At 36.7% G+C, this 17912-nt stretch overlaps 1 protein-coding gene across 1 annotated transcript in view; it reads left to right on the forward strand.

Annotated features, from left to right (window-relative positions):
- Positions 1 to 5585: 5585 nt before the first annotated feature.
- Positions 5586 to 17912, forward strand: part of LOC129235709 (protein serrate) — a 128791-nt gene continuing 116464 nt past the window's right edge. The window contains exon 1 of the mRNA XM_054869703.1: positions 5586 to 6074. Coding sequence (XP_054725678.1) covers positions 5976 to 6074 — 99 coding nt within the window. The 5' untranslated portion in view covers positions 5586 to 5975. The remainder of the gene's footprint in view (positions 6075 to 17912) is intronic.

The raw sequence follows: 17912 nt of genomic DNA on the forward strand, positions 1-17912 counted from the left end.
GGATCCTTTTGCGGCATGTCGGACATGACCTTAAAAAATTCTCACATCTTTTATGTGTGAATATTTAAAAGAAATTATCAACCATGAAAAATTAAAAACTCATAAAAAATGCAATAAAACTCGAGAAGAAATAAATTGAAATGCTTACTGAAAAACTCCCACAAATGGGAGCTTACGAAAGCAACAACAACAACAATACAAATAACACCAGTAGAATTAGTGCACAGAACTGATGAGAGTTACATTTGTATTTACATACATAACCACATGAGCACATACATTTGCACACACTCATCTACATATGTACTTAAAAAAAAAAAAACGGATGACATTTGTGTGCATGTTTGTGTTGACACTAAAGATCAATTCCCGCGGGCAATCTGCGTCTGGCTAGTCGACTCGCCTACAGGCTTAGCAACATCAACAGTCAGCCAGTCATCCAGCCGGGCAGCCAGTGCGATGCTTTATGCTGCATACGTAGTGCCATAAAGTAGTGGCAACAACAATAAGAGCTCGTAAAATTGAAGTGAATATGGCGCGCGCAGCGTAATTTCCGGTCACTGCAACTGAGCCGCTAACGCCGCTGCTGGCAGAAAGTCAATGATGCGAACAACAAAATGCAGGAGTAATATAATTCGCATAAAAAGGGAAGTGTAAAAATAGTAGTAGAATACAAAAAAAATCAATCGTATTTTCTCATATTCACTCAGTGCAAGCAGAAGAAGTTAGGCGAGAAATGAGTCAAAGAATTTGCAAAGTTAATTAATTAACAAGATGCGGCAATGGGGAAGTGCATGCTGATCAGCAATTAACACTTTGTCTAATGAGGGTGGAGCGTAGGGCGTTGATGCGTAAAATATTTACATACTTGTATATAAAATGCCTCATAAGCAGCAAGTGGCAGCAGCAAGTGTGCAAGCCCCGGCAGCCGAACAGGCACAAGAAGGCGGATGGTGTTGATTGGCATCAAGAAAATCGATGCCATCTCAATGCATGCTTTGGCGCACTGGAATTATGCAAATTGATACGCGTCGCACTTAAGCAGTTGTGGCACCAACAACCACAGCGACACACAACTGAGGCGATAGGTAGCAGCGTCGGCAATACCGGATTTATTGCAGCCACAAACTTGCACTTTGCGGTGGCTGCTGCTGCATGCTGTCGTTTGTGGTTGCATCATTTATTGGCACTGACTTCTACTACGAGTATGAGCATGTATCTAAATACAATATATATATATATATATGTGTGTGTGTGTGTGTGTGAGTGTGTAATGCAGAGTATGTGGCAGCGCTTTGCGGTTGCCGTTCTCAGCTCAACGCTCGGCAATCACTCATTCATTCATTCATTTGAACATCTATCGGCACTGCAGCACCGCTGGCGAGCTCATCATCTGCTGTGTGTCTGCTTGTTGTCGTTGATCATGTCGCTTATAGTCTGTTTCTTCTTCGTTGTGACGTATTTGCTAGTTGCTTGTTGCCGGTTGATGGTTGCTGGTGTTCTTATAATTGTTGTTGCCTTCGTTTGTGTTGCAATTGTTGTTGTTGGACGTTTAATGGGCTTTAATTGAATTGCATTTGCATTATGCGGTTGTGTAGCAGCATTGCATTACTTTGCGCTGCCTCATGGTTAGTGGTTAGTGGCTGGCAGTTGTCATGCGGCAGTGGTTTTGTGGATTTCCAAGGAAGATGAAACATTGAAGCTTCTGTGCAGTGGCGGTGGTAGTGCACTTTATTTTTTGTGGTTTTATAGGTTTGTGTGACAAGTGTGGGGTTGATACTTTTAGTTTGTAGAGCAATGAGTTTGCCGTGTGCTCTTTGGAGGATGGATACAGAGGTAAATGGCAGTTGAGTAATATGAAATGATTATAGAAAATCTAAGGCCTCAACGAAGAAAAAGAGAAAACAAGTAGTCTTGTTGTGTATAACATCGGCAGCATTACCAAATTTTATACCCCTTGACAGGCAATGCCAAACCTCCGAGTGACTCTCTACTCCTCATAAAAAACCATTTACCGTTCGAAGGCGGTACAAGTCCCTTTATTTGTGGAAGACTCTCAATACGCATGCCACAAATAAGAGAAGGAGCGCGGCCAAACACCTAACAGAAAAGCCAATTATTTATTTTTATTTTATTTTTATCATCAGATTGAAGATGGTTTTACAAATTTAAGTATGTCTAAAAAGTGCGATACTGTAGGATATGTTTTCCTGAACTCAAAAGATTGAAACAGCCTTCAAAAGTTTCTCAAAATAACTCTTTATTTGTAAGCTTTTATAAGCTTTCCTTTAATAGACATTTCGGCAGCCTCATTGAGACGCATGCACTGAGTATGGTCTGTAGAGATGAGCAGTTTCCAAAAAATTGGTTTTCGATTCATTCCGTTTTTATGTATTAAAAATATGATAATTTTGGTTTACCAAAAAAAGCCTGAAATAAATATGAAAAACACACAAAACTAAAAAACATCGATATCGGATAAAATTTAATTTTCCGTTTTAATTATTTTCATCATTAGCACTACAGTCTTGTGCCGACCATTACTTCCACTTGTGGATTCGCGACAATGAATACTGGTATAAGATTGTTAGGTTAGGATACCGACAGTAAGAGGTGATATACATCATGTCTCAAGATCAGTATTTAAGTTGCACATTATTGCCCTTTATGAAACATTTCCTTTTTAATATGTATGATTACTTATTAAATGAGGATAGCTCTTTTTTACTTTTTTTAAGTTTTCCTATTCAAATCTACTTGCTGCAGCGCAACGCAAATCTCGTTCCGTATTTTTAAAAGTTTACAATTGCGTTTTGTTCGTCTTAACAGTCAACGACGATATTCGCCGCAGATGATGGAATACAAGGTTTGGCCATCCGAGACAAAATTGTGATAGTAACTACGGCTGCCATATCACCGGGTATTCGGCAACAGAATTCTGCCCGCCCATTTCATACGTATTCTTATGCTCGTCCAATCAGTCGTTGTTCAAACTGCAAGAAAGTAACAAAAGCATATAGTGTGTTGATCTTTTTCGTGCATCATCAACACTATCTCAGTTTTGTCGTGAACAAACCGCTGTCACATCCCAAGTGACGACAGCAAATCAGATTATTCTTTCAAATTTTCTGACATATAATACGTTTAACGGTCTAATGTTGGTCACACTTTCTGAATTCTTTTTGCCATGGATATTCACAATCGACGTCGTAATCGATTTAGCTTAGCTACCAGATCAGCAACAAAAAATTTTGAAGTACGTGTGAAGTTTTACGAATGCAAAATTTAATAAAAAGTTGGACATTTTGATACATTTTTTTTGTTGTCATTTTTTTAAATGCTTCGAGGCCTGAAATGTTCGTTTGATCATTCGATTTTGGAAGATTTTCAAACAAATATTTATTAATGTCTTTGATATTTCCAACTTAGTTCAAACAAAGAGCAGCCCATTTTATAATTAAACTAAATTTCTGCCCCTTTCCGACTCTGATGCCCATGTTGGCTGAATTTGTTCTCCGGAGATAGTGAGAAAGTCGTCCTGGATACCTAAGGGAATTATTATTTGGATATTACTAAATACCATAAAGTCCACTAGTAGACTCTGAAAGACGAAGGTAACCAAAATAAGAAGAGACCGAAAAAGTCATGGAGAAGATTTAGCGCAACACGTTAGGATGTCAGCGTTTTCCTCATTGGCATACGTTGCCATATTCACAAGCAGAGATCAAAGTAAACTTCCCGAGCAAAGTCACACAACCAAAAGAAGGAGCAGGCAAGGTGTGGCACCACGGCAGGATTGCATAAGCAGACTAAAGAAAAAAAAACACAGTAAGGCACCTAGTCTTCCCACTGAAAAAAAAGTTCACTCGACCTTTTCCGATTGTATGAATTACGTCAGTTACAAAACAGGGAGTGTTTGGAATTGATCTTTCATTGAGATGGGCTATCTTGTGAATCTATTTAATTACATTATTCTTAGAATATTATACCTTTTTGGAGTGCCAGACCGGCACTTCAACCATTTTACCTACCTATATCTTTTTGGATAGCTAAGATGATGTACTAGTTTTAAAATAATCTGCTGTATAGTTAAGAAAAATAACACTTTTAATGATGTGAAGTGGGAAATATTTAGTGCAACGTCGTAAATTCAAAATTTTGTTAAGCAACAAGTTTTAGCTGTCTGTAGTCTTGGTTTAAATTTTATTGATGATTTTTATTAATTGGCATATAACTAAAATGATAAAAAAATCGAATCCTTGAACTAAATATTTACAACCAAATATCTCGAAAATTTTTAAGTTTTGGTGATCTTGTTATATAATAAAACTAATCATTTAATAATAATTATAATAATTGGCGCATACATCCTTTGCTGGTTATTTGGCCTAGCTCCTCCTTCTACTTCTGGTGTGAGTCCTTATGTTGTCTCACAAATGGAGTGACTTTTACACTTTAATTTTATATGTAAGCAAAAAAACGAATTTCGATTGAAGAAAGTGAAGTTCTGTGTGATTTTTTATAAAATGTGTTGACTCCACTAGTTCTCGAAAATTATGGAGGATATATTGCAGACTAAATGGAGCGTTTAACCATATTTTTAAAATTTTCACAAGCACTTTACTCATGGCTCTGAAAGGTTTATGTTTTTTTAGCTGTCAAAACCAGAAAAATCGATAGTTCAAATGCTAGGGGACCACTCTGTACATATGTATGTAATTGCAGTACTAGCAATATAAAAAATATACAATATATTTGTCCAAATCATAATAAAAACGAAATTCAAATTAAGAATTTTTATCAAAGTAGCACAAATAAATTTTTTTTTATTACATAATATTTAGTATACCGCCGCATGCATTCTTGCACACATACACATGCACATACATAAGTATATTACTCAACACCGATCCACCTAACACTTTTATCGAGTTTAAAAAAAATAAGTCGTTATGAATTATTTGAATAACTCAACACTGTAATCCATTTAAATGCAAATAAATTTCTATACAATCGCGTGCTCGCACTTTCCCCCTGATCTTTCATTCAATTTTTCGGCTACTTTAATAATAAAAAGTCCACAACAATAAAACGGAGATTTATTTCTTTTTAACTCGATAGTTGCTAATAAACATATGAATTTGTGTGTATGTGTACCCATGTGTATGTATTAACTTGTGAATGTATATGCAGCAGTGTTTATATGAACGAGCTGCTAAACGAATGGATTTATAATCAGCTGTGGCAGCGAGAACATAATACAATCAGCAATACAATAACAACAACTACGACAACTAAATTGGCAGCGCTGGCCACGGCAACAACGAGCGACTGAGTTAAATAAAAATTAGCAACGATAAAAACGAATACAATATTGCATGCTTCGCACAAACACACATAAGTACACGAATACATACAAATAAATATGCAAAGAAATTGTAATTCATAGAACAACAATACTAAGTATTCAACAAATAATAATAAAATCAAAATAAAATAAATAAGAAACAAATTACGAAGGAGCATAGCAAAAGTGTAGGAAATACACGCATTACATACAGACATACTGAAATAAATGTAAAAAAATAAGTTGCATGTGAATGTGTGAAAATCACAATAACAATAAAAAGAACGACAATAAAAACCATTATAACTATATAATACACACATACATACATACACACACCTAGTAAAGCAGTGTTGTTGATAAGAAAGATCGTTGGAAAAAAATGTGTGCAATGACGAAAAAGTGAATTTGAAAAAAAAAAATGGTAATAATAAAAAAAAATTTGTAACTATGAGTGAAAGTGCAACGAAAATAACGAAAGCGTAAAATTCAGATAATTTCTCATATTAACGAATGCTCAAACAATAAATTTTATCATCGAATAAGCGACTTGATAGTCTCCAGTTACAAACGCATAGACTTCAGCAGAACGTACCAAGTGAAAATTCTAAAATAATAGAATAAAAGAATGTACAGAATGTTTACAAAACACTTCCGCCGGAAAATGCGGCATAGCGACTCAGTTGCCGCACTCATCATATACATCCTACTCGCTCTCATACAAAAGGTCAGTATAATAAGTTACTCTAGAAATGAATGATACTCGTAGATTGCGGAATACTCGTACACAAACATACTTTTATGAATGAAAGTGATTTGTAAGCAATGTTGAATGAGCTCTTAATTGCTATTAAAGATGATTAGACACGTAGTTAGACGTAAGTAGATATAAAATATAGAGTTTAAAGACAGATAAGAAGATAATCAGTGACAAGGTGTTTTGCTGACTACATTTCTTCATATCCGCAGCTATGTATCGAGTGTTTTTTTAAGAGCTTGAGAACTTAAAATGATAATCGAAACAGAAATATTGTTGGAATGATTTTTTTTTTATTATAATCTGGTTGATAATTTCATGGCAGTTATTTTTGGACTTTGATATCCGACATATGCTCGCCGCAGCTCCGAGTTACATGATCCATCCGATCAGTCCAATTTTTGACTACTTTTTCCAATAAATTTGGCCGTATGACGCCAATGGTAGCTTAAATCGATTGTTAAGTGCGCTGCATTGTAAATTGCGTCATCTTGTTGGAATGAAATGACGGAGATTTTTAGCTGATTAATTTTTGAAAAACAAAAATTCAGCCAGCATGGCTTGATAGTGCTCGCCATTCAGCGTGACGGCAGCTCTTTCCTTATTTCAAAAGAAATAAGGACCCATGATACCGCCTATGTACTATGAATTTAGCGAGAATATTTTTTTCAAAGCTATGCCTGCCGATTTGTAAGATACGTGTGGCGTTGCGTGTGGCACCTTCCATATATTTGGTGTTTTCTTCGTTGACGGCAAGTCCTACCATTCTAACAGATAATTCTAAGCGCATGTATTCTTGTTTCTGGTTATAATTGTGATGTCATCATCGCAAATTTGTGTAGATTTGCAAACAATTGCGGCTCCTGGATCCATATCCGTTATAACAGCGTGTAGAACTAGATTGAAAAGTAGGGATTAGAGCGCATCTCCTTGTTCTACACCTGAGATCATTTCAAAACGATTGGTGACATTATCTTGAATTCTCGCTTTTGTCTGTCCAAGTGTTTGTTAAAGTTATTCTTATCAGACATACCAGTTTACCTAACATCTTCAGGAGATTTTCAATATGTTTTCGATTGAGTTTGTCAAATGTTTGTTAAAAATCTATAAAGAGACAGCATAGCATAATTTTGTGTTCATGGCATTTTTCAAATATTTGGAACAGTGAAAAGCATTGGTCAATTGTTGAACACTCTGCTGTGAAGCCGCATTGATAGTCGCCGATAATTCGTTTAGCGTTTTCATTTAGCTTATTGTATAGAATATTTGAAAATATTTTGTGGCATGTATTCAGCAGAGAGACGCTTCTGTAGTTTCCACATTTGGCTTTATCGCCTTTTTATGTGATGCTACAATTACACTTTCCTCCCACTCCGTAGGCACTTCTTCTTGTAACCATATTTGCAATGCCTGTTGATATACGTTTGTTGAGTTCAGATCCAACGTATTTTTAGCGGTTCCGCATTTAATGCATCGTTGCCACAGCTCTTATAAATAGTTTTTAAGCTAACTAATTGCGTGTACGGTGTCTTGGTGAGAGGGTGGTTCTATTCTGTTTTCAGCGGTATGTGGACATTACAGTTAAACACTTCTTTCAAGTAATATTTCTATATATTAAAAATACCATTACGTTGCCTTGCTTGTCTCTCCAGACGTTGGCTGTAATCTGCAAAACCTTGAGTGTGTTTTCTTATTCTTCGGGCATGCCTCTTACTTTATTTGCTTAAAAATGCTTCGAAATTTGTCAGATGTGTCAAACCTTACTGACCAGAAATGTCAACACAGTCTGCCTTTCTCAGCTGTCAAACCATATTTATCGATATCGATAGTTTTCATGCAACAAAAAGAGAAACATCCTCTGCATACATACATACGTACATATGCATGATATGCTATTTTATTAATATTTTTAAGAGGTACGGTCATATTATATTATATTTTCGATATAATACAAGATTTTTCAACCAGAAATTTGTTTTACAATAGCGGCAAAGTTTGGTATGACAGTTTTGACATTCGACTATTTGACATAAATACAGAAGAAGCTTTGGCATTTGAATTCAATTTCACTTGAAAATTGCATTAACTAATTAAATTATTTTTATTCAAAGTACGGCTTTTCGAAATTATATGTGAAAAATTACATAATTTAAATGTTATCCATAATCACGTCAACAGGCTGTCATACGAGAATTAAAATTTTCGAGCACTCACTCGCTCATTGAGTTCAGCAATCTTGATCCGAATGTTGTGTTTCAGCTTTGGAATCTTTATTGGCGTATTTACATACACAGACTTTACTTTTCAAAAAACCCCAATCAGGTCTACCAGTCCTTCTTCTATCCTCGATAGAACTATTTCTTGAAATTTTTTCACCAACCTTCGAATTGTTGACTTATTCGGATAATATTTCCATAAAAAAATCACGAATCTTGTGGTGTGTTGTTCTTAAAGATCGACCATTTCCATTATAAGTTTCACTACCTTGTTCCATCGAATAAAAATGCACATCTGTCTACTTGAAAAATCCCAAAGATGACATAAAAAAGTTACCGTCTGGGAATCATTTACTACTGACGTCACTAGGAGTCACTTTCGAATTACTTTTTATAATAAAAATTAACTATGAAAGTGGTGGATCTGTAACAGTAAAATTTCGGAAAATTCGGTCAATATAATCAACTTTCTGAGACCTTTCTCAAGAATTTGGTCGATGAAATTGAGGTGACTGGCTCGACAGATAATGTGCTAACAACAATACTTGACGACAAACGCCGAGGTGCTTGACACGGTAAAATGTACGGAGACATGATCGGGCCATTTGGTTTGCCAAAATTCAGCTGGAAATGCGGTTACGGTTAATGGATTACGTAATCGAAATATGTTAATAACTCAATTTTGGTATTTTATTAATAATATGAATATCACTGGAAAGTGGTTTCAATAGAACTGCGCCACATGTCAGACAGCCAATTAAAAAATTAATTTATTACAAATCAAAGTTCTCAATCGCCTAATTTCATGAATTCAGCCCTTAATCAGGTGATTCAACACCGCTAGAGGAAGCGGGCGATCGCAGTAATAGCGCATACACACGAAATTTAGCGAAGTCCTCAACTATCTGTTCGATGCTTCTGTCAGAAAAATGTGAAACACAGATGTCACTCTAAGCAGGGGCATTCCCACTACTTAGGACTGGTAGCGGCAGGCAAAACAGATTAACGAAACCAACGCAAGACTGAGTCTTGTCGAGGCCCTTTGCTCCCGAGAGGAGTGAACGAGGGGGAAAAAAACAAATGTCAAAGATAGAGTCTATAGGGAGCCAATCGAATTAATTGTAGCCTTGAAATTCAAAATTCGCGACGTGTTATATTACTTATGCATTAATCAAACACACTGCCATAAGTTATTTTACAGTGCATGAGTTTTATTCTAAAAGCTTAAAAATAATATTAAAAATAGAGGTGTGTTAGCGAAAAGGATTTGACAATGGGAAATAATAGGCTGTAAAAAAAGTGGAGTAGGAGGAAAAAAAAGCCACTGCATCGACATCAGTAACCGCTGTCAAAGAAAACCTCTGTCCGACACTATTTTACATTCATAATTGCCAAATCTTACTCTCTCTAAAAAAATACAACATTTAATAATTTTCATCTAAATTCTTTGTTTTATTTTGTTTTCAAAAAAGAGCAAACAAAAAAATCACTGAAATATGAGAATATGAAAAAGGCCAGGCAATAGCAACCACCTCTTCACATGGTCATTCAAACCAATTTACTTAACGCCTCTCTCCACTTGGACCGGCCCTGTCAAAATAGTTTGTTTTCTGTGATTACTGTTAGATGAACTCGGTGGCAACAATTAATGGTACGCCAACGTAGGCAGCGCTTACAAGGCTGTTGTAATAAATTTGTCTTGTACATAGTGTTTATAAATTATTTTAGTTAGTATAGGGCATTTTCGGCAAAAAATGGGGTCTCAAGCCACGTGTCGCACTTTGGATGTACAACTTAGAGGTTCTGCCAATTCTGACATACGGTTGCCTAGTTTGGGTAGCTCTTCAGAAGGGCTACAGCACCACAAAACTAAAGAGAGTGCAGAGAACTGCATGTGTGGTGTTTGTAGAACATGTCTCACTGCTGCGCTCAACGTTATTCAGCACTTACTTCCTGTGGATCTGCAGGTTAAATCCATTGCTACTCAGAGTGCTATTAGGTTGAAGGAGATTGTTCTTTGGAGACAAACTCCAAAATGGAATCTGGAGTGGGAGCGGGGTTTACTCTAAATCAGCCAGCATCTTGGTCTCCTTTAAACTGCCGAAAACAAGCTGCGTTTTTCAAGCAAAGTTCTTCGCGATCCTGCAGGCATGCAAAATGCTTCGGGATCGCTGCTGGGAGGGATACATTAATATTTTTTCCGATAGTCAAGTTGCGACAAGGCCCTGTCGTCGCCGTATTGCAGCTACCTTCTGGTGAACTCTTGTAAGGAGGAACTCAAACGTCTCGAACGTTTCCCTTATCTGGGTACCTGGGCACAGGAATATAGAGGGAAATGAAATTGCTGATGACCTTGCCAGGAAGGGGTTGGCAGAACCGGTTCCAGCTGTCTCCTTCTCAAACATCGGTGTCCCCTTTGCCGTCGTTAAAGGGAAACTACACAATTTCTTTCTAAAAAAAGCGCAAGACTGATGGAGGTCTGTCTCATCGTGTGCTATTTCGAAAACACTATGGTGTCAATACGATAGAAACAGAATGCTTAGGGTAATGGGAATCCCCCGCCATTCAATTTCCAAACTCATTGCGGTGTTCACTGGTCACTGGGTGATCGGTACTCATGCGGAGAAGCTTGGAATTCCGTACAACCGCTATTGCAGAAGCTGTGGGGATCCTGCAGAGAAACACTTTCTCTGCAAATGTCCGGCTCTGGCGGCTGGGCGCTTGAGATTCCTTAGCGTGCCCTTTGGGGATGACTTGAAGAAATTCTCCAGCCTAGATCCCTTTTCTCTCCTCCACTACATCTACAGCACTGGATGGCTGTAGACGGTTTTTCTCTTAATCCTTTCACATTATGGTATCAAAACGGCACGTAAGTGCTACTTGAAGTGTACCTGGGGTACTCTTGCCATCTTACCTACCTACCTATTTAGTATTGGGCGTAGGGAGAGAACTTTTGGTCTAATTTTATACCACATCTTCGGTTTCACCTCGTTAATAGGGCATCGAATTTTAGTATCCAGAGCAGTAACCTGACGTACTTTAAAAAAAAACTACAAAAAATATGTAAAATTGTAGGAAATAAGTGGGTACATTTTTTGTGGCTGATGGTTTTACGTGCCACGTGGCATATTACATCTTCTTGATGATACCATTTACAATCTCTTTTTCTTTGTATTCACCTTTCAGGTAGCTAGGTTGAGGTATTGGTCAAAACGAGGTTGTTATTTGAGCTAATTATTATTTAATTGATAAATATCAGAGAGATCGTTATATTTACTGTAGAATGTTGAGATGGCTGAGCCTATTAATATTTTTTAAGAAAAGTATAATTGACTCTCCGACTCTTTGAAGTTGCATATAGTGTTCACCGTTGTCAGAAACATTAGGGTCCACTTGACTAATATCACGGCGGCGAGGTAACCCAATGGTTGCGTTCGTGACTACCAAATACAATGGGTTCTCGAGAACCTTTCACTCCAAACACTGCAATTTTCATCATTCCCATACCCTTTAAGCTAAATATCGGCGTCATCCTAATGTTAGCGAAGTGCTTTAAGTGCCGTAAGTTTGAACTGTAGGAATGTTGCTGAATGTTCCGTTTTTACAACAGGTATTTTAACACTGGGCGTGTATCTGAAAACATACCTTATTTTATATGATTTTTTTCTTTGTGAGAAAGTAGTCGCCGTTGCCGAGTAGGCTTATGCGTGTATGGAGCTTTTATAATTTGCAACGGAATGCATAAACAAGTAGACATTTACATATACCTATAATACAACTATACTACCAGAGAGTGACTTCCGCAACTTTTCGGGCTCTCAACAAAGTTTTTTTTTGTAAACTCACATACCGACGTAAATGCTCAAATTCAGGGAAATGCAACTAAATTAATTTTAAAAGTAGTTTTCTAAAGCATTTTCTTGGGAAATTTCCAACATTTAAGTGTGTATTATTTTGCCTATTTTAATTTATTATCACCATAAAATGAACTAATCAAATATTTGGTTAAACTGCATTTTTACAAAGCAATCAAAGACTCATTGCACAGGAAAAACCAACACTAAATGAATGAGGTAGAAAAATGTTAGGTTGCAAAAGAATGAAGCGAGTAAAATGAGGCAGTTTTAGCTTTTCAAAGAGTTCGGTTTTTGTTAGCGCCTTTGTGTATTTTTCTTTCATTTTTTATGTTGAATTTAAGGACTTGTTGACGCTATTCAGCTATCGCCACTAATTATTATCCAAGAACTCGAAAGAATTAGTTTCCTCTATTTTATGCTGCAGTCGTAATCAATTAACAATCAATCTACTACACCTCAGTCTCGTAGTAAATTGTTTGTGATTCAAAGTTAAATATCAGCAATAAATCTGCTTCTACCAGGCACTGCAAAGCCGTCGCATATGTAAGTATGAATTAGGGGTACATAGGCGTGTGCATGCATGTTTGTGCTTATGTATGGAAGTATGTATGTATGTATATACGTACGTATGCATGCATTTATAACATACACCTTCGGGCACCTGGACATTGCATGTTTTGTTGGCGCTGATGTGCCACTAAAATTTTTATCCCACCAAAATGAGGCAATAAAATTGATGACTCACATTTGTTGTGGATTAAATGTGGAAAAAATCAAAGTTATGCAATAGTGTGTGTGTGCTGCCATGCATGCTGACGGCCACACAGATAATCAAGGTAGCCAAAAGGAGAAAAAAATTATTTTACAAAAAGGTGTTGCAGTGCGTCTGGGGAGTTCACCGACACCGCCACCGCCATCGCTACTAACAACGACTGTCGCTGATTCGTTTCATTCTAAATAAATAGTATTGCTCATCAGTAGCAGCAACAATTTTTTATGTTAACTACCATACATACATACATACGTACACCTATGCCAATGCCAGTAACGCCTGCAGTCGCCAAGCGGATTAAAGCGTTTATTAAGTTACAAATATTCAATGTTAATAGACGAAAATACACAATTAGAACGGGTAAATAGGTTTGTTCAAAGACGATTAAGATAATGTTTAGGTATTTAATTATTTATTACTTTTTGTCTGGTGTGTTAGTTTTGACTCCCTTACAACACTAATGAGCGATGGATGCCTTCTTAATGCGTATGGGTTGGCATATGGGAGCCACGCTTGTACTGTTGTGCCTGCCTGCCTTCCTGCTTAACTGGCATTCCAGTGTTCCCGAGAAGGCGGTCCTTAATTAAATTAAATGACTGTACATTTTGCTGTTTAGTTGATTGCTTATTTGGGGGGCCACCAAACACAACAGAATCATTTAAAGCCGCTTGTTTCTTTTTCCTTTTTTATTTAGTTTTAATGCATTGGGTTTTGGAAATTTCGATGAGCATGCGCGCATTTCATAGACTGTTCACTGTGTTGATAAATGTTTTTGATTTTGGTTGCAATTACATACACTAAGTATTGTGCTGCGTTGTCTGAAGAAAAAAAGGGCATCGAACCTCATTACTTATGCTAAGGCTAGATGGTTTAGGACTTGATTTCATAATTAAAGCAAAAGTTTTGGTAATTAATTAATTCCTGGTATATTTCATTTCCATAAGTAGAAGCTACATTTGTACATACACTGTGTGCCTATACAATCTGAAAATCCACCATGTTTACATAGGTATGCATAGTAAAACAAAGCTGGAGCTCATGCCGCCTTGGACTCTGCACTTTCAGTTAGCTTCTTATAAAATAAGTGATTACGGTCTGAAAAAGTATATAACTTTTGCTACGTTCTTTTGTATCCGAGCTGCTAGGTTACCGTTTTGATAAAAAAAACTCTCAGCTGATTTGAGTTCTGTTTGTTTTTCTTTTCTTTTTGTTAGGTTAATATTTGTACCAAATATCCATTGCTTGACATTTGTAAAAGTTACACCGTCTTGGACCTCTACAGGTGTTTTCGATTTTTTACAATTTTAAAAATCGATTTGAATTTGCAACAACGAGTTTGATAAAATTTTGTGTTAAAAATGGATTCAATTGTGTGCAAACCTTAGAAATTTTGGGAAAATGTTTTAGTAATGATACTCTAAAGAAAACAGCCGTTTACGACGGGAATGAACGCTTCAGAAGAGATTGTGAGTCCATTGAGGATGGCGTAGAGAGAACTTAGTGGCAAGCCGTTCGCATCGAAAACTGATTAAAACATCAATAAAGTGAGCGAAAAGTTGACCAATTACCCCAAATCAATCAATAACCATCAGAGAGCTGGCAGAGGTCTTGAACATTGCTTACTCCTAATTGACCTGATTTTCATACAAAAAAGAGACTGTGTTGATAAGACCAAAGACATGATTTCCAATACTGAATGCGATCAAATAATGGATAATTATTGGACACGAGACGTTGGTTTGGTAGGTACGACACGCAATCCAGACATCAGATCCGAAACTCTATGAGAAAACAACTTGCCTCACATTTTATTTTTTTTTTATTATTTTAAATGTGTTTTGTTTTTGTTTGTGTGTTCTGCGAACCAGCGGAACATCAGTGAGAAATATGGCGCACGCGAAGCGCCAGCTTATCATAGGTAATCCAAATTCCGTTTGCAAATCAATCGAAATATCGCTGCGTAAGCAGATGCATGGTACTTGTCACTGGTTCGCTGCACGAAATTTACATAAATAAATAAATAATGTGGAATTCATTCAAAAACAAATATTTACTTTAAGATATTTTGGATGGTACTCGTAATGTGATCGTCTCTCACGCAATAGTCGTTTAAAGCTGATTTACCTGCTCATTCTACCTAGTCGTAGAAAAATGCTGGGTATAATGTTTATAGTTAAACTGCTCACAGCGTCAATTTTTGCTGGTGCAAGTTAGTTTTAATGTTTCATCTTGAGTATCACAGCTTTGTAAGCCTCTTTTTTAAACCATATAAACCCAATCACCAATCTTTTGAACCATTCCGAACCTTATGCCAAGATTTCAACTTTCATTTGAGTATTTTTATATTTTGAGCCCCCGTTTTACCATCAAGTGAACGATGCTATCCTCTCTCAATAGAATGATTTATTCGGCTGATGAATGTTTCTTTCTGTAGGCACATTTACATTTTTAGATCTCGACGTTTAACCAACTTTTGCTTTTTCTTTCTCCCAGCGCCAAAGCAATAATGATCCGCATACCATGCGAACGTCCCCCTAGTATCGCAGGGAAAAAGTTGGTTTTATTATTTATGTTACTCCTTTGCCGATGGCTCTCACTTGCTGTTCTTCCTATTTGCCTAACCTCGTTGCCTCATCCTTTTCGTCTACTGCAGCCTACATCATTGTATGCCGCACTTTGTTTATTGATTTTTTGTGTCTGTTTTATCGCTGTTCTCTTTATTTTGTTATTCTGATCTCGTTCCTGTTGATCTTAACGCGCAATCTTCAGACTTTTGATGGGAAATTAACAAAACTGCCGACTGATTGGGCTACCAAACGAACGATGTCATTAAATGGAACACCAAGCAGTTAAAACAAAACAAAAGCAATAAAATGAAAACAACCCGAAAATATAAAGGAAGTAGCCGAAAAACAAAACGGACGCTTTTTTAACATCGATAGCAGTTGGACGGTAATGTTTGGTTTAAGCGTTATTTGAAAAAAAAAAAAAAATAATCTTGCTGATTGACTATGTAGCAACAAAACGAAGTGCCGAAGTGGTAAAGAGGATTCAACGTTGTAGCTCAGTGCGCAGAGCAATTGAGTGCATGGCTACACTAGCAGATTGACGCGCTGCGGTGATCACTTTTTGTTTTTTCATTTTATTTTTGTTTTGGTTATGCCGCTATCACTTCGACCACCGCACCACCAGCTAAACATCAACAGCCGCAGCAGCATCGCCTCCACCGCCACCACTTATCTCGGTTTAATTAAACGGAATCTCATAATAAATTATCTTCATTAGTCGAAAATCTTTACCATTAAAGAATTCTTTTACGTCTGCAGTGTACGTCCACATTTTCGTGCGTTCGCTTCCCATCTCTCCGACAACGTCAACTGTATGTTGCATGTTGCTGCGCCGTAGGTTTAGTTTGTGATTTTGGTACAATTTGATTTTGTTGTTGTTTATTTGTCGATTTATATCATATTTTAAGTTTTTATCGACTGTCTGGGTGATCAGTTAAACAAAAAAAAAAAAACCACAGAATTAAATCCAGCGCAGATTTGCGATTGCCATCAGTGAGTTTTTTTTCTTAATTTGATCAACTCAAATGACAACGAAATGGGAATTGTGACTAATCTGTGTCAAATGTCAAGGTTCTTGTAGGGCTCAATTACTTCAATTGAAAAACTGATTTTTTCGCAATCCCTAAAGTTGCATAAACTTTTCGTAGTACTTAAGAGCATTTCCGCAACAGAGCGATTCTAGTTATATATTTTGGTCATTATCATACATTTTTTTGAAAATTGGTTATTTGTAAATTTTAGTATAATGAAGTGAACTAAAGAAGTTCTGGAAAAAATGTACACCTTTTTAAAGTGAAGTATCTTCGCTTCTTAAAAAAATTTTAATATTTTTTTGAGTATTTTTAAGCGAATCTATTAAAAGTGGTGTTGGTAAATCAGCTGATCTGTTTTTTTTTCTTTCGCTGTGCCCATGTGGCTGTCAGCACAGAATTAATTTTTTGTTTTCTACTTTTCCAATACTTTGCCATGACAATCAAATGTACAAAACAGTGCTGTTGGACTAGCGCCACCACCTTTAATAAATGCGCCTGGAGTATTTTAGAACAAAACATACATTTCAAAGAAAAAATTTTTTTGGGAAATAAAATAATTTTTATGTGTTTGGAAAAATATTTTCCTTTGTCATTCTTGAAAAATATATCGCTTCAGATTTTTGATTTTAATTTTTCACTTATAGCCTCAGTAATACTTGAAAATTTCACAATGGGATTCTCATAACTTTTGGAGTTATACTCATAATTCAAATTTTCATCAAATTGATTTAAATTCAATTTAATTGAAGCGAAGTAAAGTAACCGATTTAACGCTTTAGCTTATGAATTTTCCGTCGATTGTGTATGCCACTTTCGATGAAAGCTGTATTTTCAGGCGTTTAATATTTGTTCTGGCGGCCGAATGGTTGCTGCGTGACTACCATTCGGGAGTGCGTAGGTTCGAACCTCTGTACCTAATGATTCTATCTCCGTACAAAACAATCGAAAAAGTTTTCCTTAATAGCGGTCACTACTCGGCAAGCTTCCGAATATATTTCCGCCAAGAAAAAGCTCCTCATAAAACACCATTTGCCGCTTGAAGTCTGCTTAAAACTGTAGGTTCTTCCATTTGTGAAAAATATTGAAATGGGCCACAAATAGGAGAAGCTCGGCCAAATGCCCTAAAAAGAGTTTAAAAGGGTTAGTGCGTCACTGCCGTTCGGAATTCAGAGAGAACGTAGGTTCGAATCTCGGTGGAAGATCAAAATCACGCAAAACATTTTTCTAATAGCGGTCGCCCATCGGCAGGCAATGGCAAATCTCCGAGTGTATTTCTGCCATGAAAAAGCTCCTCATAAAAATATCTGCCGTTCGGAGTTGGCTTGAAACTGTATGTCCCTCCATTTGTGGAACAACATCAAG

Source organism: Anastrepha obliqua, chromosome 1 (genome assembly GCF_027943255.1).
Source record: "Anastrepha obliqua isolate idAnaObli1 chromosome 1, idAnaObli1_1.0, whole genome shotgun sequence".
Classification (NCBI taxonomy): Eukaryota; Metazoa; Arthropoda; class Insecta; order Diptera; family Tephritidae; genus Anastrepha; species Anastrepha obliqua.